A 27,944-nucleotide genomic window follows, 5' to 3' on the forward strand; every position below is an offset into this window, starting at 1 on the left:
CTGTTGATGGTTAGTGTGTTTACTGTGGACAAAGATGTGGATGGAGCCATTAGAGAGATGGAGGCAACCATCCAGGAAGGTGGAATGTTAGGTTGTCTTTCCCAGTTCATACCACCATCCAACAGTGACCTTACCCCCCTCCGACCTAACCACTCCCTGGTCACCTTCCAGGAATTTCTTACTTCCAGCTATGCATCATTATCATTCCTAAGGCCTTCCTAAGAACACAAGCCTCTCAACAGAAGAGATGACAGCCATTCAAATCCTCAAAGCCGATCCTGACCTAATCTCCCTGCTGACAATAGCTCCCCCACTGTAATGACAAATAGCAGTCACTACCTGACAAAAGCCTTCCACCAGCTGTGTGACTTCTCCATAGTGATCCCATCTCAGAAGTCCAACATAACCTCCAATCCCTACTGAAATCCTTAGGCTCATTCCAAAACTTCTTCCCAATAACACCGCAAACACCCACCTTCAACATGCTCCCAAAAGCAAGAAACACAAAATCCCTGGACACCCCATTGTAGACGGTTATTGTGCTGCTCCTGAAGGAGTTTGTGCTCTTATTGACCAACATCTCCAACCATTTGCCTGAAGCCTGGACCCCTGCATCAAAGATACTAACCACTTCCTTCACTGACTCTCAACCCTCACTCCACCCCCTCTCTCTCATTGTGCCTCCTCTTCATTTTATTCACCTTCCAATTCTCCTTCACTGTTGTCTTCTTCCTCTCCTGTGGGAAGTTCTTTCTCTCATCCTCTCTGATGAGACATTCTTAATGCTGGCCACATTGTACAGTTCACAGTGATTTGGAAGATCTTTCAGTTAGTTGAAAATGTAAATGTCAGCAATAGTAGGAAAAGTATAGAGAGCTACACATTCAAACAAACAGCCACACCTCATGCACACATGACTGCTACCATTGGCTGCTCCAACCAGAATGTGACTTGGACAGAGGGGCAGACAATGTTGGGAGGAAGGTGGCCCCCTCTGTCCTATCACCTCCTCCTTTTTATGTCCCCTCACCCTCATTGTGTTCTGCCCTCTGCCAATGCACCCACCCATCCTTCCCTTCTCCTCTCCTTCTATGCTCTCCATTCCCCTCCCCCCCCCCCCCCCCCCACCCAACCTCCTGATGCTGCATCTGGCAGTCTCGTCAGGTTGCCATCTAGTCCCTGCATGCCCTGCCAGACAGCTCTCCCCCTCCGCTTGTAACCTGCTATTCCTCCCCCTTCCCCACCCCACTTCAGATTGCTGTTAACATGAGTCACATTCTGCGTGGAGCAGCCAATGGCAGCAGTCGTGCGCATGAGGTGTGGCTGCTTGTGTGAATGTGTAGCTCTCTATAGTTTTCCTACTATCGCTGACATTTACATTTTCAATTAACTGAAAGATCTTCCAAATCGTGAACTGTACAATGTGACCAGCATTAAGAATGTCTCATCAGAGAGGATGAGAGAAAGAACTTCCCACAGGAGAGGAAGAAGACAACAGTGAAGGAGAATTGGAAGGTGAATAAAATGAAGAGGAGGCACAATGAGAGAGAGGGGGTGGAGTGAGGGTTGAGAGTCAGTGAAGGAAGTGGTTAGCATCTTTGATGCAGGAGTCCAGGCTTCAGGCAAATGGTTGGAGATGTTGGTCAATAAGAGCACAAACTCCTTCAGGAGCAGCACAATAACCGTCTACAATGGGGTGTCCAGGGATTTTGTGTTTCTTGCTTTTGGGAGCATGTTAAGGTGCGTGTTTGCGGTGTTATTGGGAAGAAGTTCTGGAATGAGCCTAAGGATTTCAGTAGGGATTGGAGGTTATGTTGGACTTCTGAGATGGGACCACTATGGAGAGCTTATAGGTGGAGAAGTCACACAGCTGGTGGAAGGCTTTTGTCAGGTAGTGACTGCTATTTGTCATTACAGTGGGGGAGCTATTGTCAGCAGGGAGAAAGATTAGGTCAGGATCGGCTTTGAGGATTTGAATGGCTGTCATCTCTTCTGTTGAGAGGCTTGTGTTCTTAGGAAGGCCTTGGGAATGATAATGATGCATAGCTGGAAGTAAGAAATTCCTGGAAGGTGACCAGGGAGTGGTTAGGTCGGAGGGGGGTAGTAAGGTCACTGTTGGATGGTGGTATGAGCTGGGAAAGACAACCTAACATTTCACCTTCCTGGATGGTTGCCTCCATCTCTCTAATGGCTCCACCCACATCTTTGTCCACAGTAAACACACTAACCATCAACAGTACCTGGATTTTGATAGCTGTCACCCCTTCCACACCAAAAAAATTGCTCCCATACAGCATACGGCGTATCTATAGTGATGAGAATTCTCTTGCCATATATGCTGATGGTCTCACGTGGGCCTTCACAGACATACACTACCCACCAAACCTAGTCTGCATTCAGATTTTCCATGCCATATCCAAATGCACAAGAACCAGCTACAAGGAAGTGCCTCCATCATCATCCTGCATCATTCTGGGCTGGACCAACTGAACCATATCCTTCATCAGGGCTTTGATTGTCTATCATCCTACCCATAAATAAGGGACATCCAACCAAAGTTCCTTATCACCCCTTCTACAGTGGTAATCCACCACCCACCCAGCCTACACAACGTCCTACTCAATTCCTATGCCAGTCACACTCCCAAACCCTTGCCATGTGGGCCATAGCACTACATGAATTAGGAGCCTTAGCTATCCTACTATTTTTTAAATTATGCACCGATGCACAAGAACCAGCTACAAGGAAGTGCCTCCATCATCATCCTGCATCATTCTGGGCTGGACCAACTGAACCATATCCTTCATCAGGGCTTTGATTGTCTATCATCCTACCCATAAATAAGGGACATCCAACCAAAGTTCCTTATCACCCCTTCTACAGTGGTAATCCACCACCCACCCAGCCTACACAACGTCCTACTCAATTCCTATGCCAGTCACACTCCCAAACCCTTGCCATGTGGGCCATAGCACTACATGAATTAGGAGCCTTAGCTATCCTACTATTTTTTAAATTATCACAAGGCTTTCACTAATGATGAATGATAATTAAACACACTTGGAATGGGTTCAAGAAAAATCCAAGGTTGAATTCTGACTGTTATTGCAATGACTCATGCAAAAATATTCACCAGAAATTTCATTTCACATTCACATCTCATGTCAAAATGTGTTGAATTATCTCAATGGAGATTTGATTTAGTTCCTTCTAATTCTTTACTGTACTAGTTATTGTACTGATTAAATACGATTTAATCATTGCATGTTTCACTATTTCACCTTTCTGACTGTCACTGCACATCCTGATCAGGTTTAACCATTAATCAACACTTTAGTTAGATAAGATGGAACTAGTAAACCACAAAACCCAAATTAATTGTTAAAAAAGTGAGATAAATAATATTATCCATACCTTTCTGCTGCCACGCTTTCCATGGTGCGACGCATTAAAGGATACTGGTCTAGAACGACATTGAAATGTTCCACTGATAAGGAAAAGAGATTACAGTAAGTTTCTGCTCTCACACTGGCAACACGACGTGCATTCGTCAGCAGACAGATTTCCCCAAAATAAGAGCCATCACTTAAGCTTGTAGCAACTTCTCCATTTGCCATGACAATGTCAACTATACCTTCTTGAATAAAATACATTTTGGTACCAATGGTTCCTTCCTTGATGATGATGTCACCTGTGCAGAAAATGTGTTTATTTTTTAAATGTTAGCATAAGATAAAAATTATGTTAAAATTATTGAAACAAACTAAAAATTTGCTGTCTTTTTCTGCATTGCACACAATATACATTTTATTTATTTATTTATTGGAACAAAATTTCTGCTATTTGACTGTTAATTGTCCATTTACTGTACAAAATCATGATTTTGGCTTTGTAGCCATTCTCAAGTGCGTGTTGAAATGTTAAAATATGTCTGACCAGTCTGTAACATGTCATCATAGAAAATTCATATTCTGGTCTTGTATTTTTGACAATGACATGTCACAAGTCAGACATCTTTTTGTTGCAACCCGTGTTCACTCAGGTACAAGCAGCACTTAGCGGCTTGCCATTTTATCTTATTTACAACTTTTCATGACGTTGCCTTTCCTGCTTAGATTTTTTTTAGAATGTGACTTGTTAGTACTGCATCTCTTTCCAGTCAGTACACACTTTAGTTTATTAATGTCTTATATACCTATTATGTTTTAGAACAGTTAGTTTAATTCTGAAGGCGATGCTCATAGTAGCGTCGAAACCTGGTCAATTTTGACTAAATATTTATGACCGAGGGCTTATTTGTTCTAACATATTTTAACATTTTAACATGCACTTGAGAATGGTTACAAAGGCCGAAATAATGACTGCGTACAATAAATGAACAGTTAGCAATCAAACGATGGAAATTTCAAAAAATTCTATATGACTGTGTGTTCACACACACACACACACACACACACACACACACTCTCTCTCTCTCTCTCTCTCTCTCTCTCTCTCTCTCTCTCTCTCTCTTTCTTTCTCTCTCTCTAACATTTTATGTTTAACTAAAAATACAGACTGAAAATACTTTTGAAAGATACTATTGTTTGCTCCAGAATGGATGTATGCAATGTAGGAAATATAAATTCTAATGATGTGGCAGATGTGCTGAAATATAATCACAATGTATATTTAGTTGTACAGGTAGCTCCTGTCTACTGATGATGATACCAAAAGAGTGCCACAGAATTGTAATTTTATTGGACACCTATCCTGAAAAATTAAGGTATTACAATGATAGTTTTTAGAAAGCCAAAAGACTTTAACAGTACTTGAAAATTGAAACAGTAGCAGTATTCATGTTTGTTATGTGATTTATTAAAACTGTATAGTTTGATAAAATAATTTCACGCTAATATTGCTGATAAATTACTTTAATCCAAAGCTCCATAATCATTATTAAAACCAAGTGAGGGCAAATTTGCCATGTGTTGATACTGATTGCCGCAGTTATTTTATTATGATAATTTGGTAAGAAATCCATAAACTGCTACAGACTGGATCTGCACATAATCAGTCATGCAATAGTTGCATATGGTTATAATTAATAATATTATTTTAAAGGCGTTCACACTATGACTGTTATATATTCATTGGAGTATATACTGATGGAACTTTACCTGGCTGGAACACTTCATATCGAAGTTTGGTAACAACATCAGATACAAAGTTTGAATCTGCATTAGCAAAAAATGGAACAGACGCAACCAGAGACCGGCAGTTGTAATTGATTACATCCTAAAAAGAAATTTAAAATTTAAATTCCACACTGATAAACATGAGATTGTTAATATAAAGCAATATTACAATTTACAACATAAAAGACAAATAACTTTATACAATAGCTTTATTATGAAATTATGTTAAATTATAGCAAAAGAGAAATTCACTTTAGAAAACTATAAAATTATAGGAGGGAATCATTGGTCAAGCCTAAACTTTGGGAGGCAAAATTCTTTGTACTGTTGGTACACAGACAGAAGTACAAGAATGTATTCTCATTATACATTAATTTCATAGATATGTTAAATTATATATCACAAAAGAATGAGATAAGTATTTTGCTTGCTTTCAGAATTCTGTGTACCTGTGCTACTAAAAATGAAAGTGTAGAGGAGAAAACTAATTCCAGTACCATTTTGACTCTTGTTTGGAGTCAATGTGGCCAATCTAACATGTTTTGCTGTTATTTGTTTCCTGTAACATTTTCTGTGAGAGAAAGGAGATCTATTACTATGATCACTCTGTTTAACATCTGGAAAGTCAAAATCATTTTACCTTTTACACATTAAATGATGCAACTGGGACTGAGTGTCAAATTTGTAAGGTTTTCAATACAAATTGTGTCACTGTCAATTGTAGAAAATAATGGAACACTGGCCTGAATACTGTTTTCATAAAATTGCATAAATCTGTTTAGCCATATTTACATAGAATTTGAAGTATCATCAGAGTCTTAGAAATATGAAAACTTGTAACTATAAAATTGTCATGACTGGCACAACTTAATTTTCCCTTTTGTTGTTCTGCGACTGCAAAGAGATATACTATAGTCCAGCTAACTGAGCTGATGGATGAATTTTCCTTGTGTGTCACCATTTAGTAAGGTTCATGTTGTAATGTTACATTGACTGCAAAGTCATTAGAGATGGAATACTAGTGTGTATGACGGACTAAGGAATGCATCTGCTGTAGCCTTATCAAACACACCATCTCGATATATGCCTTAAGTGACCTCTAAATCCAGAGGGTCACATGAGGCTTAGAACATCACTCCTCCTGACAGTGAGTCAATTTCCTTTGCCACTGTGCTGTATGTTTTGGTTTGATGAGATGGAAGAGGATGAGGACAAAATTAGCAAAGAATTACACTCAACAGAAGAGAAAATGTACATGTGATAAAGCAACTAACAGCCCCTATAAGAATCACAATACAATAAAATTAATATAAGACAAGAGACTGAAGAATCACTTGAAGAGGTATTCCATATGGAAAGTGACAAAGAAACAGTATAAAAGATAAAACTGGCAATTATAAGAGGAAATACATAAGCTAAATTATGTATCGATACTGTGAGAGTTTCTCTTACTGTACATGTTTATTTTTTCATTTGTCAGTATTGGATGTATCAATATTTATTTGCAACTTACAGGTTAAATTACAATTTCAGCAGTTATATTATTTTACAATATAGACATGTGTACATACATGTATAACAAATGAATGAAAACAAAAACAGAGTAAAACATTATTATTAATTTGATTTAATAACATTATTATTAATTTAATTTAATACATACAGGCACCCAATTTTGTTTTATGCTACAATGCTTGAGTGTTGATCAAACATAAAATTTGTCTTGGGTGCTTCTCAAATGACATAGTGTGTGTAGTACATTTCTCAGGATACTGCTTTAGTTTTGCAGTTTTTTTAAAGTTCTTCTCCAATATTCCTTAACACTAAACAAACATGTGATTTTAAAGTACTCTCTTAAAAAAAGAAAGAAAGAAATGGTATGGTGGAAAACTGAATTTCTTATTTGTGGGAATGTATATATTGGCAGTGGATGATCTTGTGGTAGACACATAGGACTTGATATCCAAGAAGCAGTTTCCCGCCCTTTTGATATCAGTGTTGGGTTGGGTGGCTTTCCTGGAACAAGACTGCCTAACAAATTAGGAATTTCTTGCACAGTTGCTTGTTACAGAAAAATTGGTAATGTGACTGAATGTGAACGTTCTGGCTGACCTTGTGTATTTAGTGATGCCTCATTGGAAAATATCTGCACATCCTTGCTATGTTCACCAAGAAATTCGATAACAAAACTGTGTCAGCAAACTGGAATGTCTTACAGGAGTGTTCGCAGAGCCACAAGGAAGCTGAAACTCTGTCTGTATTGCATTCAATTTGCACAGGAGCTTTGAGAACCTGATACAGGAAAAAGACTACATTATCGTCAGAGTTTTTTGTGTTTTATTACAATGGTGTTCAGGTGTTGGATTATATTTTCTACTCTGATGAAGCATGGTTTCATTTATGTGGCTACGTAAACAGCCAGAATGACAGATATTGGAGTTCACAAAACCCTCATGTTTTCTATGACACCCGCATCACATTTGCAAAAGGTTGGAGTTGGGTGTGAAATACTGCACGAAATAACTATAGGCCCATTTTTTAATCTCAGAAATGATAACGGCTGAATGTTACTAGGATATCAACATGCAATTCACAGATCTGTTAGATGCTGATGAATGACACTGCTGGCCACAGCAAGAGGGTGCAAATTTGTGCACAGCGAATAGCAGCATGACAATGTGTGAGTTCACTGCCTACCTCACCAGATTTATCTCCGCAAGACTTTTTTCTTTGGGGGCATACAGACAGTCATTTTTCCCTCGCTCTACTTACGAGTGGAACAGGAAAGGAAATGACTAGTAGTGGTACTAGGCACCCTCCGCCACAACCATATGGTGGCTTGTGGAGTACCTAAGTAAATATAGATGTAGATGTAACTACTATAAGAAAAAACTTCACACAATTGAGAACTGAAGCACAACATTGAAGTTGAAATATACTGCATAAGTGAAGTGACCATCCAAAATATGTTGAAGTGTGTGTTGCAGCACAAGGAGGATATTTTCAGCATATATTATGAGAAAATGTATATTGTGAGTGCATACATTATAAGTACATTAATAAAGATTTGAATTTTTTGAATTTATGGTTGCTTAACTTCTGTCTCACCCTGCTTAATAAGCACCCAGACTTAACAGGATCAGCATCAGCCAGTTTTGGTCTGATACTGTTGATGTGATAGTTACTCTCAAGATTCAATTGTGTAGTTCTCTATTTAGCATCAGTGCATAATTTACTTTGACTTATATGACTGTTTCATGTACTTACTTATATACAAACATACATACATGCATGCATACCAGTACATTGTGGGGACTATCAAAATTTGATTTTGCAGAAAACTTTTGTTGACAGCCTTCCAAAACAACATCTGATTGTTGTTTTTTTGCAGCTTCAGCAGTATGTTTATGCACACATTTGCTGCCCTGCACTGTATTATTGTACAGTACTCTAAATGTGGATGAAGAAGCCTATAATACATCTTTAATAGTGTATCTATATCAACAGTGTGGAATATTTTCTTTATTAAAAATACACTGCTGCTTATTTTTGAACAGATCTTTTTTATATTTTTTTCCCAAGTCATAACTCTGTCTACTGTCAACCCCATGAACTTGTTACTCTCACCTTCTATTATCAATGCACCCCTAAGTCTTATGAGGGGCATTCAGTAAGTAATGCAACACTTTTTTCTGAAAGCAGGTTGGTTTTATTCAGGATTCCAATGTGTCGTATTACTCCCCGTTCTTTTGGCTACAAAATCCTATTTTTCAACGTAATCCCTGTTCAATGCAACAGCCTTACACCACCTTACTGGGAGAACCTGCGTGCCTGCACTGTACCATTCTGCTGGTCGACACCATAGCCAACATATTGCTGTGTCAATAACCTTCCATCATCCACATACTGCTTCCCGCATCTTTTGTTAGGCGAAACACATGGAAGTCAGAAAGTATGAGATCCAGGCTGTAGTGTGGATGAGGAACAACAGTACAATGAAGTTTTGTGAGCTCCTCTTAGCTGCACAGACTTGTGTGAGGGCTTGCACAGTCATGGAAAAGGAGGAGGCGAGAAACACGCTGAAGTTGTTTCTTCAATTTCCTGAGTGTAGCACAATACTTCAGATTTGATTACTGCACCATGAGGGAATACATCATCTAGAATAACACCTTCACAGCCCCAGAAGACTGTCGCCATGACTTCAGCTGAGGGTGCAGATTTGATCTTTTTCTCCAGAGGAGAGATAGCAAGGTGCCACTCTATGGACTGCTGTTCTGTTTCCAATTTGAAGTAATGAATCCATGTTCCATAACCTGTGATGATGTTCAACAGAAAATTGTACAATCAGCCTCACAATGTACAAGCAACTCAGCACAGATTGTCCTTCATTGTTCTTTATGGTCTTGTGTTAGGTGGTGAGGAACTTAGCAGGCACACATCGTCGCGTACCCAAACTGATGGATGTGTATTTCAGCACTAACAACAGAGACCTCCAGTTGCACAGTGAGATGTTTGATTGTCATACGTTGATCACCTTCAATGAGAGTGTCACATGTTCCAACATTGGAGGAGTCACAGCTGTGTGCAGGCGACCGGCATGCTGCAGATCAGACAGGTTCACGCAACCTTGTTGCGATGATGACAGATGCCTTGCCCAATGGCTCACCAAGCTTTTGTTCACTGCCAGGTTTCCACACACATTCTGCAAGTGCCTATGAATATCTGCAATGCTCTGGTTGTCCACCAAACAAAACTCAATGACAACTCTCTCTGCTTGGAATGCACCTCCATTCCAGACACCATTTCGAAGGCTATGTATAGTGCGCTACCACCCATCGTCACTTCATGAAACTATAGGGGCTGAAGCAGGAATATTCCATGATGTCCAGCAACAAATTCTGGATTTTTTTCAACTGAAACTGGCAGAGAAAAAATGTGTTGCATTACTTATTGAACGCTCCTCATATATTTAGTTTCTCTTCATTTATTGTTCTCTTTGTAAGTCTTTTCATGTAGGTTGTTTTCTTTCCATTTATAAATAGTTTACTTTCACTTCAATATGTATTTTCCCTTTCTATGTTAATGATATTTCTTATTTACAGTTCATTTATTGAGCTACTACTTAACAATGAGTGAGGTATGAGGTGCACCCAGAAAGTAAGTATCCTGTTGTTTCCTTTAAAGTAGATGTATGAGGTCTGTTCAAAAAATTGCAGAATTTTGTACACAGAATTTCTCTACGTTTACTATTACTTATTGTGCATGGTCTCCTTCCAAATACTCATCTCCACAATTGATACACTGCTCCCAATTCTGTTTCCACTTCCAGAAGCTGTCTTGGTAAGCCTCTTGCTGAATCGCATGAAGCACTGTCTGCACACTTTCTTTTATCTCATCTATCATTGCAAATCTTCATCCTTTCATTGGGGTATTCTTATTTTGAAATTTAAAAAAGAAAAGTCCACAGGGCCAGATCTGGAAAGTATAGAGGATGAGGCAGCACAGTGATTTCGCATTTTTTTTTTTTTTTTTTGTTGAAACAGTCACACACAATGGGGACGAATGCGCGAGTGTGTTATTATGATGCAAGATCTGAGAATTATCTCACCACATTTCAGGTTGTTTCCTTCTCACATTTTCTTGCAGGTGTCACAACATGTCTCGATAGTACCATTGATTAACAGTTTGTCCCCAGGGCACGAATTAATGATGAATTGATCCTTCAAAGTCAAAGAAAACTATCAGGATGGCTTTGACATTTGACCTGGCCTGACGAGCATTTTTGTTCTTGGAGAACCTTTCCTGGCTCATTGTGAAGATAGAACCTCGGTCTCAATATCATAACCACATACACACATCTCAACACCAGTTAAAATTCTCTTAAGGAATATCTTGCTCTCATTTGCATGATCCAAAAGCTCTTCACAGATTGCTAGGAAAAGGCCTTTCTGGTCTTGATCACGAGCCATGGGATGAACTTGGCTGCAACATGATGCATTTCAAGATGCTGTATCAGGGTTTCATTATATGATCCAACTGAAATATTACATTCTTCTGCAATCTCTCGGACAGTCAGTCTTTGATTGTCATGGACAGTTTCGCTGACATTCCTGACATGAGCGTTGTCCACAGATGCTGAAGGGCGTCCTGAATGAGGGTCACCTTTAACTTCCATCCAACTATTTTTAAGCCACATGAATAATTCGTAACACTGAGTACATCTTAGGCACTCATCACAGTAGACTTCCTGTATCTTTTGATGTGTCTCTGTAAAGGTTTTCTTGAGTTCCACACAAAATGTAATGCAGAAGCATTGCTCCTCTAACTCTGCCATCTCAAAATTCAAAAACTGTGCGACACAATGTTGTACTCAGTACAGCAAGGAACAGTAACTAACAAGACATACAAGAATGAAACTTCTGCCAGTTACACATTAAACACAAATGTATGCAGGGATGCCAAGTGCATTTCGCTCCAACACATCATTGGAGTGAAATTGTGTATGTTCTGGAATTTTTTGAACGGATGGCATATTTAGTTGGGAACATGACATCCTAACAACACCTTGGGTCACATCTATACAGCCCCTATTCTACCCACCTGAGTTGCTCCTCATCAACCTCTCATAGCACTCCGATCCTGCCTAGCTAACCTTTTCAGTTTGCCACATCTGTCACCAAATCCAGAGCTGAAGCAATCCCAGAACACTGTTGTTAAGCTTTCCACCAAAATCCTCAGCCCCACAGGAGTTTCAGTCCTACCCAAAAGCCTCACCTTTAGCCCTACACCCAAACTTAACCATGTTGGAGTCAAAAATATACTCCCCTCCCCCTGATCCCTGCAATGGACACACTTCTTTGCCATCAGTTCCTCCAACAAAAGCCAACTTAATCCCAACATTGAACCCTGCCTCTCACAGTTCATACCACAGTATGACAATTGATTCCCCCACCCCCATAACACCCCTGGTCACCTTCCAGGAATTCCTTACTTCCAGACTGGCCATACCATCCTTTCCCATGTCCCTTCATAAGAACACCAATCTTTTAGCAGAAGAAAGGACATCCATACGCAGTCTCAGAACAGATCCTCTCCTATTCATCCTACTGGCAAAGGTTCCACCACTGTTGTTATGAATCATGGAGACTACCTCAGAACCGCTGCCCTGAATCTATTTCCCTCCTCGCCTCAACAGCACCATGCACACCCGCCTTCTACATGTGCCCCAATATCCACACACCTAATAATCCTGCACACCCCATTGAAGCTGGATTTGTGCCCCCACTGAAAGAACTGTGGCCCTCATTGACCAAAACCTCCAACCAACTTCCAACAAATCTAACCTCTCGCATCAAAGATATCACCACTTCCTGCACCAACTTTCTACCATCTCCACTCCTTTACTTCCAGGACCACTACTCATCACTGTCAACACAATTTCCCTATGAACCAATATCTCTCACATCCATAGTCTTGCCGCTATTGAATACTACCTGCCCCAATATCCTTCAGGCTTCAAACTCACTACCTTATTCTAATACACCTCAGTAACTTGATCCTAACAACTACTACTTCTCGCTTGAAGAGAAGGTATACAAACAAATATGTGACACTGCCATAGACATACCCAAGGCACCCTTCTAGGCTGACGTTTTTATGGGCCACCTAGAGCAAACATTCCTAGCCTCTGAAAGCCCCAAACCCCTAGCCTGGGCTCATTCCTTCATAACCTCAACACCTTCTCTCCCCGTCCACTTGACCTGGTCCTCCTAAACCCAGTGAACTCTCTTACTGGACATTGACCTCCCCCTCTGTAATGGGTGTGTGGATCCACAGCTGTCCACATTAAAGCACCAACAACCAACATTGCTGGCCGTGGTGGCCGTACGGTTCTAGGCACTTCAGTCCGGAACCGCGAGACTGTTAAGGTCGCAGGTTCGAATCCTGCCTCGGTCATGGATGTGTGTGATGTCCTTAGGTTAGTTAGGTTTAAGTAGTTCTAAGTTCTAGGGGACTGATGGCCTCAGATGTTAAGTCCCATAGTGCTCAGAGCCATTTGAACCATTTTCAACAACCAACATTACCTGCATTTCGACAGCTGCCATTGCACAAAGGCCTTCACAGACAGGCACTAACCCCTGGACGTAGTCCACAAACAGATTTCCTGTGTCATATCCCCACACACCTCGAATCTTCCCGCCACCCCTAAGAATCAGCTATAAAGGAAGTGGCCCATCTACATCAGCCAATACCACCCTGTACCAGAACAACTGACCCACCAGTATTTTTCCCTCGCTGCTGCTGTCCTTTTGCATTCCCTGTTCCTTCCTCTCGTCTCTGCCACAGCTGCCTGACGCTGCCCATGGCAGCCTTGTCCTGCTGCCTTCTAGTCCCTGCAAGCTCCGTCAGACAGAGCTCTTCTTTTTCCCCAGCTATACTTTGCTATCCCTACCCCTTCTCTGCCCCACTCCCAATTGCTACTTTTGTTCAGAGCAACAGCTGCAGTCTGACTAAAGTAGTTGGAGGTAGCAGTTGATGTGCCTTGCCTCTTTATCAAGAGTTCAGAGTAGGGGGGGGGGGGTATTATGTTTGGGGATGCAAAGTTATTCCACAAGCTTCCATCTTACATGAAGTAAGAAAATGCAAGTTCCTACCAATTAAAAAAAAAAAAAACTGAAAACATACCTAATTCATTTTCAGATTATCTGATTACCAGTATCTAGATTCATTGACTGCATGTACATGTTAGATACCTGGTAGTGTTTTGTTGTTAGGTTTCATGACAAGTAGTTGGGAATGTAAACAGATGTTTATTGACAGATGCAGGTAACTATTTTGTTTTAAGATGAGTAGTTTTGTCAAAGTACAGGTTTTATCCAAACAATGGAAAATCCAGGATGGAATTATGGTAATGCTGTGAAAAGAATAGATCACTACTCACCATATAGCAGAGATGCTGAGTTGCAGGTAGGTACAACTAAAAGAATGTTAATCAGTAAGTTTTAGGACAAAAGGTCTTTTCTGAATTGGACAACATACACATACATGCAAACGCAACTCAGGCACGCATGACTACTATCTGTGGATACCTCGGTGCTGGATAATTTGAGGCAATCTTTGTTTTGTAGTTTCAGTCTGTTCACATATTTTCTGGAGTTTATGAATGTGGTGCCTTCTGCACAAAGTACAAATTTACGTGGCATACTACTGAGCAGATCATTTGCTACAAGGCTAATCTGTGAAGTAAGGCTATAAGAATTTTTTTGAAGTATAAAATGAATTTATTAATAAAATTTACATGCATTGCAACATAGGTCTTGCATTATTCTTCCACATAATCACCATTTACCTCAATACATTTTGTCATCTGTGAGACGAGTTTTTTGATTCCTATGTCATAGACAACTCCTGCTGCCTTTTTCAGACAGTTCTTCACTTCGGTTTTCACTTCACCATTGTCAGAAAAGTATTTTCCATGAAGGTGTTACTTTAATTTAGTGAACAGATGATAGTAACTAGGTGCGAGATTGGGGCCATAAGAGAGGTGGCTCAAAAGATACCAACCAAACGAAGTCAACAACCCTTGTGTTGCATGAATGGTGTGTAGATGCACATTGTCATGAAGGAGACAGACTCCCATTGTCAGCATCCCACGACATTTGCAGTATTTATTGTTTCACCTCTTTCCAAGAAATCAATAAGTAGAACCACTTTTCTGTCCCAAAACACTGACACCATGATTTTATTCACTGTTTGCTGAATTTTCAATTTTTTAGCTGAAAGAGAATGAGTACGGTGCCACTGCACTGATTGTTATTTGCTCTCTGGAGTATGATGACAAGTCCAAGTTCCATCTCCTCTCACTACAGCCTTCAGTCTCAAAACAGTTGAGCGGCACTAACTCTTTTCATTTTGTGTGTTTCGGTAATCATCTTTGGCACCCCATACACAACTTGCGGTAATTTAGTCGATTAGTTAGTATTTCATGAACAACAGTTCGTAAAATGTTTGGACAAACTGCATGCAGGTCTCAATTGTCAAATGGCGATCAGAGAGAAGATGTTCTTCAATTTTCTGCACTACATCATGAGTCACAACAGACAGCCTTCTGCTTCTGTCTTCATCGTGAATTACCATCCTTCCAAATTGAAATGCCATACCCATTTCATCACATGCTGCCTTGACATTACGTCATTTCCATAAACTGAAACAATTTCATGATGAATCACAGTGGCATTCATGCCCTTAGCATTTAGGCAGTGAATTACAGTGCACACTTCATACTTGGCAGGAGCCAGAATGAGAACACTCATTTCTCACAGTGACCACAACACTAATCGACAAACTACAGATTGTTAGGAGTGCTTGTTCCTTCCACAGCCTTAGTTTCCAGATAACCCTCATAATATTATAAAGAGTAGTGGCCCCAGCATTGATCCTTGGGGAACTCCTCAAATAAAATTTGCGTACTGCAATTTTTCAAGGTAATGGTTTATAATCAGTTTTATGTCATCAAATGAAACAACAAGTTTACTGTTACCAGTCACTGTTTATTTCTATCCACAACATGTTTCACAGGTTTAAACTTCCATCATCAGGTGGGTTTACACATGGTAGTATGATATAATGTGTGTTGTGTTACGATTTTGGAGTAACTTGTGGCACTGTCTCCAGCGGTCACAGGCTCCTTACTCTATCATAACACATCTCATGTGATGCAACTGCCATGTATAATGGAAGCAGCTATCTGTAAGAAGCAGGGAAAGAGAAGGCATAGTAGGGGACAGGTGAGGGGAGTTTGCAAGGATTAGGCTGCCAACAGGTGCAGTGCCAGGAGGCTGTAGGGCATGGAGCTGGGCAGCAGAGGTGAGAAACAATGAGTGAAAAAGGAGAGAAGTGGGGAAGGGGAAAAATGGGCAGATGCATTGGCAGAGGATATCAAACAAAGAGGTTGAAGGAACAAGAATAGAGAAGAGGCGACGTGACAGTGGGGGCAGAAACTGTCGGGTGGAGGATGTGGGGACAGTAGGTGGAACCCAAGATAATTTCGAGAACGAAGAATATGTTGTTAGGATAACTCCCACCTGCGCAGTTCAGAAAAGCTGCTGGTGGAGAAGAGGATCCAGATGGCCTTGATCATGAAGCAGCCATTGAAATCAAGCATGTTATTTTCAGGTGCATGTTGTGCCACAGGGTGGTCTACTTTGCTCTTGACCACAGTTTGGAAGTGGCTATTCATCCTGGTGGGCAGCTGGTTGCTACTCATCCCAAAATAAAAAGCTGCCCCCCTCCAGATTGGTGCTTCTGTCCTACATGGCAGTTGCATTCCAGTCCGAGGTGCCGGAGATGTAAGTCATGTGTGTGTAAGGTGTGCTTACTTGTGTGAATGAATGTGTGTGTGTTTCCTTCCCTTTTGCCAAAAGCTAAATATGTAACTGTCTCTTCGTAGTGTCGGACTGCAACTCAGTGTGTCATCTTTACGGTGAGTACCAATCTGTATTTTCCTTATACTGTTAAAATCTCCAGATCCTATTTAGACTTAATTTCACTTAAATTTATCATTCAGATTCTCAGTTCAAGTGTTCTGATTCCACTCATGTAATTAGTTCTCATTAATTAAAAGTTACAGTTAATCAAAGTTAGTACAGTAGTTCTCCATATTCAAAAACATATGAGCTACTCAGCATAACTCCATAAAATAACCTAACCCAACCAAAGTTAAGCATCCCACTTTCCAATCAAGTATTTTAAATTACCTAAAACTAATTATCTTCAACAGCCATTAAACTTAAGTTCATAAGCATCCCCATTTTCCATTGCAAGTTTCATCAGAATCACTGTTAAGGTTCTGAGCCCTGACTATGTGCTTTTGTTACATTAATTTTTCTGTACAATATGACGTATGGAATTGATTGATTGATTCAACAATTAATAATTTCATGTAATTCACTGTAATTTGCAACATGGCACTCAGCCATACAAAGAAGGGGATTCACATTGTAGAAGAAAAATGGTGTCCATGTATTTTTATAAATTTGTAACCAGCAACATTTTCTATATCCCCAAATTCTATTTGTTTCTGTAATTCAGCTATAACAATAAATACTAACCTAGCCATTTTTCAATGTATTTTGTAGTTTTCAAAATAATAGTTTATTCTTATGCCCTTCTATGAATAGTCATATGTCGCCCAGAATTGAAAGTCATGATTTGAAAGCAAACAATTAACATCTATCTGGGAGACCCTCTCGATGTTGACTTGTGTTACTATTATGTATGTTACTATTATGTATCTTCTGTACATACGTATATGCACTCAGACCATCACAAAACTAAATAATTTTACTGTTTAATTACTTACAGGTGATCGTTGTAGCATGAATTAATGTACGTTTGAAATGAACTGTGTTATAATTACCAAGAGTGTGAAACGCAGTTGTCATCAAAGAGAACTGTTGTTAGACTCAGTGATTCATGTGATGGACTCATTTAAATGAATCATCTGGGTGTAATTGTCTTTGACAGGAACTGTGCTAAGTGAGAGCCATGATATTTTTGTATAAACAGGAAGTAATTTTGTGCCACAATTGAACATTCAACCTCACCACTGAAATTTCTGGGTGCTGGCCTGAAGACATGGCTAATTATTTTCTACAGTGTAAAAACTGTCACCGTAATTAATAACTGAACTTCACATGGGATAAAATGTGTGTATTAATATCACCTAACATTTGGTATTGTGTACATCTTTGAGCAAACACCAAACCACATGCATTTAAGTTTTCAGTTTTGAGGTGATCCAGACTGGTGCTACTGAGGATGAGTCTAAGAAATTCAGGTCGGTTTCATCACATATAGTGCCCTATGGTTTTTGGAACACTTTGCAATGAAAGCATGGTGTGAAAGGACTCATGTGAAACACTGAATTTATGAACAATTAAAAGTGATGGTGTACTATTTAAGTAAGTAACTATTTGACAGTGAAATATTTTTTGTGTGGTACAAGTGAATTGAAATTACACGTAGGCTGCAAAATGGAACAGTGCGTAAACAATATTTGGAACAGTATAAATTTTATTATTTGGGATAAGGGCATCAAGCAGATGGCATTACACAGAGAGAACTTCAACCAATGGGAGAGCAGGACTGCTTTAAGTCACCACCGACACCATCTTGGACACTAGCCAATGAGGGACCAGCAGCGTGGAGTCTAGAAATGTAAACACTACAGCCTGGTGTGAAAATACGAAAACCTTGGCATAGAAGTTACTAGTTGCAACAGCAATGGATTCCAACAGCAGCAGAGAATGGTACAGAAGTAATTTGGAGATAAAGAGGTTTTGTTGTTGAAATGTGACTGACTGACTGTTTGCCAAAATGAATGACAAGGGAGAAGGAAGAAATGTGTTTGAAAATGATGAACAGGTGATGAACATTAAGAAAGAACCTTGCTTGTGATGAAGATGTGTTTCAAAATAGGGAGGAAAAACTAAAATACGTATGTGAATATAAAGTACTAGTTAAAAATGATTTTGATGATGACAGTAGAATAAAACTGCTGGAATATTGTTTTTATGGTGAGGCTACTACAAGGCAAATTATGGATCAAATGTCAAGGGCTTCACCTACTGATTACTGTGATAGATGAGAATGATATACTACAAGTAATGAGTAATATGGTGATAAAATTGGAGAAACAATCAGAAATATATGTGGCACAGGGAATAGTCATAATGAATGAGAGTAATCAGTGTTGGTTCAAATTTTTGAAAGAGATTTAAAGTGACATTGTTGGTTTGATAGAAATGAACTCAAAAATGGACAAACATAATAGGGATATTAAAAAAGAATTTAAAAAAACATTGGTAGTTCAAAGGTTGAAATGAAAGAAACTAAAATGATATTCATAGGTTAGATTAAAAAATGGATAAAAATAATAGAGAAATTGTTGTAATTAATGTTAATCTTAAGAACTCAGACAGAAAAGCTGAGTCTGTAAAAATCTGTGTGGAACATCAATAGGATTAAGCAAGTGCAGTCAAGGGGAAATGTAACTGAGCAATTGTGTAATGAAACAGAAGCTTTTGGTTTTTGTCAGTCTGATCTAACTGAAGCATCAAGTAAATTTGCCTCAATGATAGTCATGAAATGATTTCTGATATAAAGCATGTAAATAATGTCGATACTTGTAAAATAAAATTAGCAGACAAAGCACAAAATAGTGCTTCTAGTGATAATTTCTGGGAATTGACGGTTGTGCAGACAGAAGTGAATGTAAATACCGATGAGTGCAAGGGTGAGAGGGAAGTAGAGTGCGTGTCACTGACGGAACGATGTTTTGGATAAAGAGGTGAGAATATTAATATGTACCAATGTGCAAATGAAAATGACTTGTTAGTAATATAATGGAAGGAAACATTCCACGTGGGAAAAATTATATATAAAAAACAAAGATGAGGTGACTTACCGAACAAAAGCGCTGGCAGGTCGATAGACACACAAACAAACACAAACATACACACAAAATTCAAGCTTTCGCAACAGACTGTTGCCTCATCCTGATGAGGCAACAGTCTGTTGCGAAAGCTTGAATTTTGTGTGTATGTTTGTGTTTGTTTGTGTGTCTATCGACCTGCCAGCGCTTTTGTTCGGTAAGTCACCTCATCTTTGTTTTTTATATATGACTTGTTAGTAATTAATAATCAAGTGAGCGAAAAACAGTTGGTAAATGTCAATGTAAGAAATGTTGTGCTGAGTTTGAACTTGCTGAGAAGAAAAAAGTAACCCAAGTAAAGAGTTATTAATGACTGATATGTAACAGAAAATTAGAGATATAAAGAAATGACTAGTTCACAAAGAGTAGTATTTGATGAGAGCATGCAAAAACTACTGTAATTTTCAATACTTGTATGCAAAGGACAGTTTTCAGTGAGAGTGTAAGTCAGTTTGTAATAATAAGAATCAGGAATTAATTTTCAATATAAATCCAATAGGAACAACTCCGAATGTAAATGTCAAAGAAATAAACTTCACTGTCAATATGAGGTGCAATGTGCTGGAGTTTGCTGGGGGTCAGATTTATTGTAACCCTTATGGTAAGTAGGAGTTCACTGTCCTGTAGTGAATTCATAATGTTGTGATAATGTTCCCTGAGCTTAGTGACTTCACCCTTTCTCTTTCTGGACTCACTCAACCTCTTCTACCATCCCATCAATAATTTGTAAGGGAACAGTAATTATCTTCTACTTCCCTCAGTTCATATGCATATATAAGTTTACTATTTCCAGACTTGTGTATCAAAGGTTGGAAGACCATACATTGTGTCTATAATAATAAATTTCTTTCTGCCAAAAGGTAATAAAAAAAATAAAATGTAAAATATGTCAGAATATAAGAGGAGATTGAAATATTTTAAAATAATAATGAAATATAAAGTAACCAGCAAATCTGTGAGTCAATGAGTTCATATAGCAGCAGAAAGAAAGAACATCTTAATTACATGATTCAGCACTTTGGAAAAAGTTCATCTTTAGTTGAAAGAAAAAGAAAGTGAATAGAGTTGCCTTAGTAACACTGATATAAAGAAAGGGTTTGTTTCTGTAGTGCCCTTCAGGCCTCAGTTCAAAACAACATGTTGGCATAAGGGGAAGTAATAATTTCAGTAATTGGTATTTTGTCTATTATGTTATAGAAAATTGAGTTTTGCTTATAATGTTATAGTCAGTTAGCATCGAGTGTACTTCTTTAGAGTAATTTTATGTACATTAAGAAAAGCAGGCATTTAATTGTTGTTTAATGAAGTAATGGGATAGTAATGAATTGACAGTGTTATGAAGTATAATGGAATAAGTGAAGTATAAGTAGCGAGGAATTAGTTGTAAAATGGTATGACAAAATATTACATGAAAGTAGTGATGGCTAGGGAATCTGCCTTTGTAGTAGCTTAATTTTTGCAAATGCTCTCCTATAGTTAACTAGGTTGGTAAAGAAAGAATGTGATGAGGACAACAGGCATGATTAAATGGTATAATATTAACTATGGACTAACAAATATGGTTTTTGCTGTGGTGAAACATGTATCCACCAAGCAGCGGCGGAACATGCACATAACAGAAGGTTATGCTTATGCAAGCTTTCGGAGCCAATGACTCCTTCTTCCGGCAGAAGGGTTGAAGGGGACAGAAGAGGGATGAAGGAAAAGGACTGTAGAGGTTTAGGAAAAGGGGCAGATTTCAGAAAAGTCACTCAGAACTGCAGGTCATGGGTAGACTTACTGGACGGGATGAGAAGGAAAGTCTTCCAGTAAGTTTACCCTGACTCACAGTTCTGGGTGATTTTTCCAAAATCTACCCCTTTTCCTAAATCTCTCCAGTCATTTTCCTTCATCCTTCTTCCTTCCCTTTCAAATCTGTCATTTACAGTTTTGATACCAATGATCCCAAACATTAATGCATTAGAGACAAATGTAAGTAACTAACTGCAATAAATGAGAAGTATTATGAATATTCTGACAGGATTTAATACTTGTCGGTTGTAATTTTGGGAAAGAGATGGTAGAACTTTGAAAATTTTATTGGAGTTTAACTCCCATTTTCAATAAAGTGAGTATTGTACTTTGAGGTACGGTACAGGGCAATGTAAAACAAATTCCATTTTCTTTACAGTAATTTAAATGTTTTTCATTGTAATGTAAGGTTAATTATGTATATCAATAACATATACCAACTGAATGACCAGATTTGAAATATTATATATATTATCGTGTATGTATTTTTTCAAATAACGGATTGCTGAGCCTGGCCATGGGTGCTGGAAAAGAATGTGGTGGACTGTGAATAGAAATGTATGACTGTGGATTAAGCATTCTAACCAGGAAGTCCATGAGTTATCTCAATGAAAATTGTGGATGTCAAACTTTGTAAAAAAGAGTGTAAAAGCTTGTTGCTTGTTTAAAGAATTTAGCGTATATAATTGCGTGAAAATGAAATGAGTATTTTTTGTAATTCTTGCTGGTTACCAGTTTTACGATATATTGAATTTGCATAGATACAACTGTAAATTTGGGCTTTATGAAAATTGAACACTCTTTTTTATCTGTGGTTTATTTTAGAACTCGTGTTGTTAACAGTATAGACATTGGATTATACCGTCAGCTATTTGTTGATATCTGCTTATTCCGAACTTTGAATACATTCTTTTGTTAGTTTAATTTTTCTGTGCAGTGTGACATATGGCATTGATTGATTACTTACTAATTAATAATTTCATGAAATGTATCATAATTTGCAATATGGCACTCATTCATGTAAACAAGGGGATTAATATTGCACCATGTATTTTTATAAATTTGTAACCAGGAATATTTTCTGTAATCCAGAATTCAATTGTCATTCATCAAAAATAGTAAATTCCAAACCAAACAGATTTCAAAGCATTATGTAGTTTTCAAAATAACAGTTTGTTCTTTTGCCCATTTATATGCACTTGGTTGTCACTCAAAACTAGCCTTCCGCACTTTGAAAGTACTTGAAAGAAGCCTATGTCAGAGGCACTCTCATCGTTGACTCACGCCACTATTATGTATCTTCTGTACATGAGAAAATGCGCTCCAGTCACCGCAAAACTTACTAACTTTAATGTTTAATTACTGACAAGTGATCTCTGTAGCATGAATTACTGAACATGTGAAACGAATTGTGCTTTAATTGCCAAGAGTGTGAAATCCAATTGTCACTGGAGTGAATCATTGTTAGATTTGGCAGTCCATGTGATGGACTCCCTTAAATGAACAACTGGAGTGCAGCTGTGTTTAACACCAACTGTGCTAAATAAGAGCCATGATGTTCTTGTATAAAAAGGAACATAATTTTGTGCCACAATTGAACATTCAACCTCACCACAGAAATTTGTGGATGCTGGCCTGAAGACCTGGCTAACTGTTTTTTATAGTGTAAAACTGGTCACCACAATTAGTAACTGACCTTTGCATAGAATAAAATGTGTGCATTAATATCATCTAAAATATGGTATTGTGTACATCTTTGAGCAAACACCCTCCCACATGCATTTAAGTCTTCAGGTTTGAGGTGATCCAGACTGGTGCTACTGAGCACAAATCTATGAAAATCAGGTCAATTCCATGACAAGCTAAGTGAAGGTATTGTTGTTGACTGATGGGTTTCCTATATATGAACTATCAATGAGATAGACAGCACCCAGAAAGAAAGAGAAACGGTTGAAACAAATAATAAAGAAGTTGTTGAGATGTTGGAACCACATCCCAAAAATGCCATCAAAGAATCTGAACCAAGTGCATATTATGATTAGTTGGAAAGGACTCCTCAAGATAGCATGAATCATACATACACCTTTTTCTTATTGTATCTGTGATGCCTTGTATTGTAGAATTTGGCTGCATTATGATGTTTCCTGTACATTAATACATCAGTTGCATCATCCCCACCCCTGTTCCCTTTGGCTGTTGGATAACGGGAAGGAAAATCAAACATTCATTGAGGGGGGCAAAAAAAAAAAAAAAAAAAAAACACTTGAAGATCAACTGGAAACACTGTTCTTCTTCAGAGCTAAATAATACAGCACACACACTCAGCTATATTGATCCAGTTGACTACATTATCCTGGCACTGCAGTAAGAGGTTGTACTGAATGGAGTAGGTGAGAGGAAAAAGGGGATGTGGAGGGGAGGTGGGGGAGGGGATGGCTGAGAGCTGGTAGGGAGAGGCTCCCTATCATCTTGTTGGGAAATGAGGAACAGCCTATCTACAATCCTTCTCATCTCTCCCACAGCAGTATTTTCCCTGCCCACGCAGTCTAGTAAATATCCTGATCCACACTCTCAACCCCTTGCCACAAAGTGCACATTTTTGTGGAAGACCCAGGTGCACCTTTTCACCCACTCAGCACATCCTACATCAGTTCTCCCGTCACAGCCATATCCTACCTGATCACAGGCAGGGCCACCTGTGAAGGCAGTTACATGGTATACCAGCACTGCTGTAACTTTTGGTCAGCCATTTTTGTGGAAATGACCAACAACCAACTGTTCACCCAAACAAATGGCCACCACCAAAGAATGGACATGAGCAGAGGAAACCACCAAGTGGCTGGACATCCCACTGAAGACAACATTTTCAACTTCAATGGTTACTTCACAACTCATGCCATATGGATCCCCCCCCCCCCCCCCCCAATACCACCTTTTCTGAATAACATAAATGGGAACCATCATTACAGCTCATCATTATCCAGCAGCAACCTTGTGTCATCTCCACTATCCTCTGCCCAACACCCCATCCACCCTCTCCCCATGCCTCTCACTTCACCCCAAAAACCCACATCACACTTTCCTCTCCACAGTTATCTTCCTTCCCCTCTGGCCCCTCCTTTATTTCATCAAGTTTTATAAGCAACTCTCTCACCCCTTCCACCCCCTCTCACTCCTCCACTCTGCCCAATGCAACACCACCTAAGTCGAGCACCACCACTGGAATAATATGGTTTACAGGGACAATGTGTGTGTGTGTGTGTGTTTTTTGTAGTGTGTGATAGCTTGGCCACATTTTCCATCTTCTTTATTTGCCTGGTACCTGTTGACAACTCAACACCTCAATTGTACAGAGAGTGCTTAACATTACCCATTCTATTATATGTATGTCAGCCAGTGTAACGAGAGCAGGTCGAGTCTTCCCATCTGTTAAGTTTTTCTACTCCCATGAATAACCAATTTTTTTGGTAATGTTTATCTTATTTTCAGTAATTTATCTACTGGTAAGTAAAACAAAAAAATCTCCAGTTATTATTTAGCTTTAATTTCAATGGAATTTATTATGCAGATCCTTATTTTGATTGTTCTGATTCCATTGGTGTAATTAATTTTCATCAGGGCACTCATAATTAAAAATACAATTAATTGATAAGTGATGTTAGTACTACAGTTTGCTACATGCAAAAAGATGCCAAGTTAAGCTTCTGTCTTTCCAGTAAATATTTCAGATTACCTAAATTTAATTAGCTTACATAACAATTAATGACAAAGTTTCAAGCTACTGCCATTTTTCTTAGATTCTGAAGTTTTACTACATACTTTTCTCACATTAATTTCCCACATAAGATAACATACAGCATTGATTGATTAACTCAGTAATTAATAATATCATATAATTTACCATAATTTGCAACGCACCTCTCATAAGTATAAACAAGGGGATTCATAGTGCATAAGAAACATAGTGTCCATGCATGTTTATAAATTTGTGACCAGCAAATTTAAAAAAAAATAAAAATTGCTATAGGTCTAGTAGTTCATCCAAAACAGTAAAAACCAAGTTATTAATTTTCCAGAGCATTATGTAGTTTTCAAAATAAGTTTGTTCTTATGCCCGTCTACCATCTATAAGTAGTCGGACATCATGCAAAATTGCCAGTTCGTGGTTTGAGTGTTTACGAGGAAGATGTATATTGGATGCACTCTCACACCACCACTATGGATGTTGTGTATGCAAAAATATGTGCACCAACATTCATGAAACTCAAGAACTTTAATGTCTGAAAATTTTTGAGTGATTATGACACCTCGGATTAAGAAACATTTGGATTGAACTGTGTTGTGATTAACGTGAGTGTAGTATGTCATTGTCATAGGAGTAAGCTATTGTCAGAAATGGCAAATCTCATTTTTGACTGACTTGATTGCATTTATCTCCAATAAATTACTCCAGACAGTGCTCAGTACAACTTGTGTTGATTCGTGTAAATGCGCAATCAATTTTTGGTGCCACAACACAACAATTAACTTCAACACTGAACTGTATATGTTAGGTACTGTAGGGGCTACCCTGATGTGTGCGCCAATTATTCTTTTTATATCTGGTAAACTGGTCATCAACACGACAGAGTCTGCTAAAGATGGATAAAAGTCTTAATCACTGAAACTAAAATTGTTGTGTGCATTATTGAGTGGAAATCTTCTAATATTCGCTATGATATTTGCAGCTTCATGACATCTACGCACTGAAGATCGCTATGAGAGGCCAGTGCCTCATCAGGTTAGTACTACTGCACCAAGACTTTCCATTATCATTTAAACATCTTCATTGTGTGATTTATGTTTCAAACACTTTGTCCAGTTATGCTGGTTTCCAAGAATGACTATTTAATTATTATTGTCATCATCATCATGGAATTCAGATTTGGGACCGATTTTACAGTAATTGTACCCATAGCAGATTATTGCAAGCAGTATTCAAAGCAGAAGGATAACAGATTATGCTTATTGCATGGTACAAAAAGGTGAAACAAATCCACAAACAAAAGTGTATTGTCAACATACCTCTCTAAGCTTTTCTGATAATTCTCCAAGTATTGCTTCTTCATCAAAGAATTTTCCTTGGTACCTGTGTTCAAAGTATTCTGTTATTCTTTGCCGCATCTCCCTTGGTAACTTCCGGTACGCCATGTATTCTTCAACTTGTTTCACCTGTCAATATTTGTATTAGCTTTTTAGACTTCTTGGTAAATAATTAAGCATTCTAAAAAATGTTGCCATCACATGCACATTACCTTTTCACGGTATTGCCGCCTCGATGAATCCAGACTCTGTATGAGGTTTGTGGCATGACCAAGAAACAGTGCATAACACGTTGCACCACTGATCATGGACAGCATTGTAAGCCACATATCAGTCAATGACTGAGGAGGAAAGCGGCCATATCCAATACACAACATATGTGACATGGCCTTGAACAAAGCCCAAGAATATTGCTCCAACCAGAATGCCCCCTGGAACAAACATGTCTCTATAGTAAACTGTGAATACATGTAAAAATGTTATCTATAAAATTCAATTCTTTGACAGTAATTATTTCAGTATTTACATAATTTAAAAAAGTGTAATCTAAATCTGAGTCAAGTAAAAATGAATTACAACTTAAATGGAGGTAGGTTTACTTCTGTCTCAAGTATATCACATTTACATTGTTACTATCATGGCCATTCATCAATACAAAGTCAAACAGGAATGATGTGGGAGAAGGCCTAATAATGAATAAGAAAACAGGAAAGTGTGTGAGATTCTACAAACAGCATAGTGAATGCATTACAGTAACCAAGATAAACGCAAAGCCAACAGCCGGCCGAAGTGGCCGTGCGGTTCTAGGCGCTACAGTCTGGAACCGAGCGACTGCTATGGTTGCAGGTTCGAATCCTGCCTTGGGCATGGATGTGTGTGATGTCCTTAGGTTAGTTAGGTTTAATTAGTTCTAAGTTCTAGGTGACTGATGACCTCAGAAGTTAAGTCGCATAGTGCTCAGAGCCAAACACAAAGCCAACACCCACCACAACAGTACAAATTATATGCCAACTAACACTGCAGTTGATGAACAGATTGAAAGAGTATATGATGAGGTAAAAGAAATTATTCAGATAGTTAAGGAAGATGAAACTTTACCCCTGAGCAGGTGTACCAATGACAAATAACATTGTCTTGTACCATTCCATTGTTGCTTTACAATTGCAAGCGCACTCCTATTCCTTCATTATTGCTTCTGTTAACACAGCAATAAGTTGAGCTGTCATATGTCCAAGTAAGCAACAGCAATATAAAATAAACAGTGAGTTATGCAAGAAAAATATTTAAGATCTGGGGTGGAAAATTACCCAGATTTTGAGTTAGCAACATGATCCCACTATCAGGCAGTTGTCAATGAGATAATTAGTAATCAGATGGCAGGGACCTGATGCGACTGCACT

At 38.6% G+C, this 27,944-nt stretch overlaps 1 protein-coding gene across 2 annotated transcripts in view; it reads right to left on the minus strand.

Moving 5' to 3' along the window:
- LOC126483831 (potassium/sodium hyperpolarization-activated cyclic nucleotide-gated channel 2-like) overlaps positions 1–27,944 on the minus strand; it is a 282,969-nt gene that overhangs the window by 15,431 nt on the left and 239,594 nt on the right. For both annotated transcript variants that reach the window (XM_050107031.1, XM_050107030.1), the window contains 4 exons: positions 26,757–26,975; positions 26,527–26,673; positions 5,160–5,277; positions 3,415–3,691 (listed from right to left, as the gene is read on the minus strand). In XM_050107031.1, the coding sequence (XP_049962988.1) occupies positions 3,415–3,691; positions 5,160–5,277; positions 26,527–26,673; positions 26,757–26,975 (761 nt within the window). The remainder of the gene's footprint in view (positions 1–3,414; positions 3,692–5,159; positions 5,278–26,526; positions 26,674–26,756; positions 26,976–27,944) is intronic.

The sequence above is a fragment of the Schistocerca serialis genome, chromosome 6, assembly GCF_023864345.2.
Source record: "Schistocerca serialis cubense isolate TAMUIC-IGC-003099 chromosome 6, iqSchSeri2.2, whole genome shotgun sequence".
Lineage (NCBI taxonomy): Eukaryota > Metazoa > Arthropoda > Insecta > Orthoptera > Acrididae > Schistocerca > Schistocerca serialis.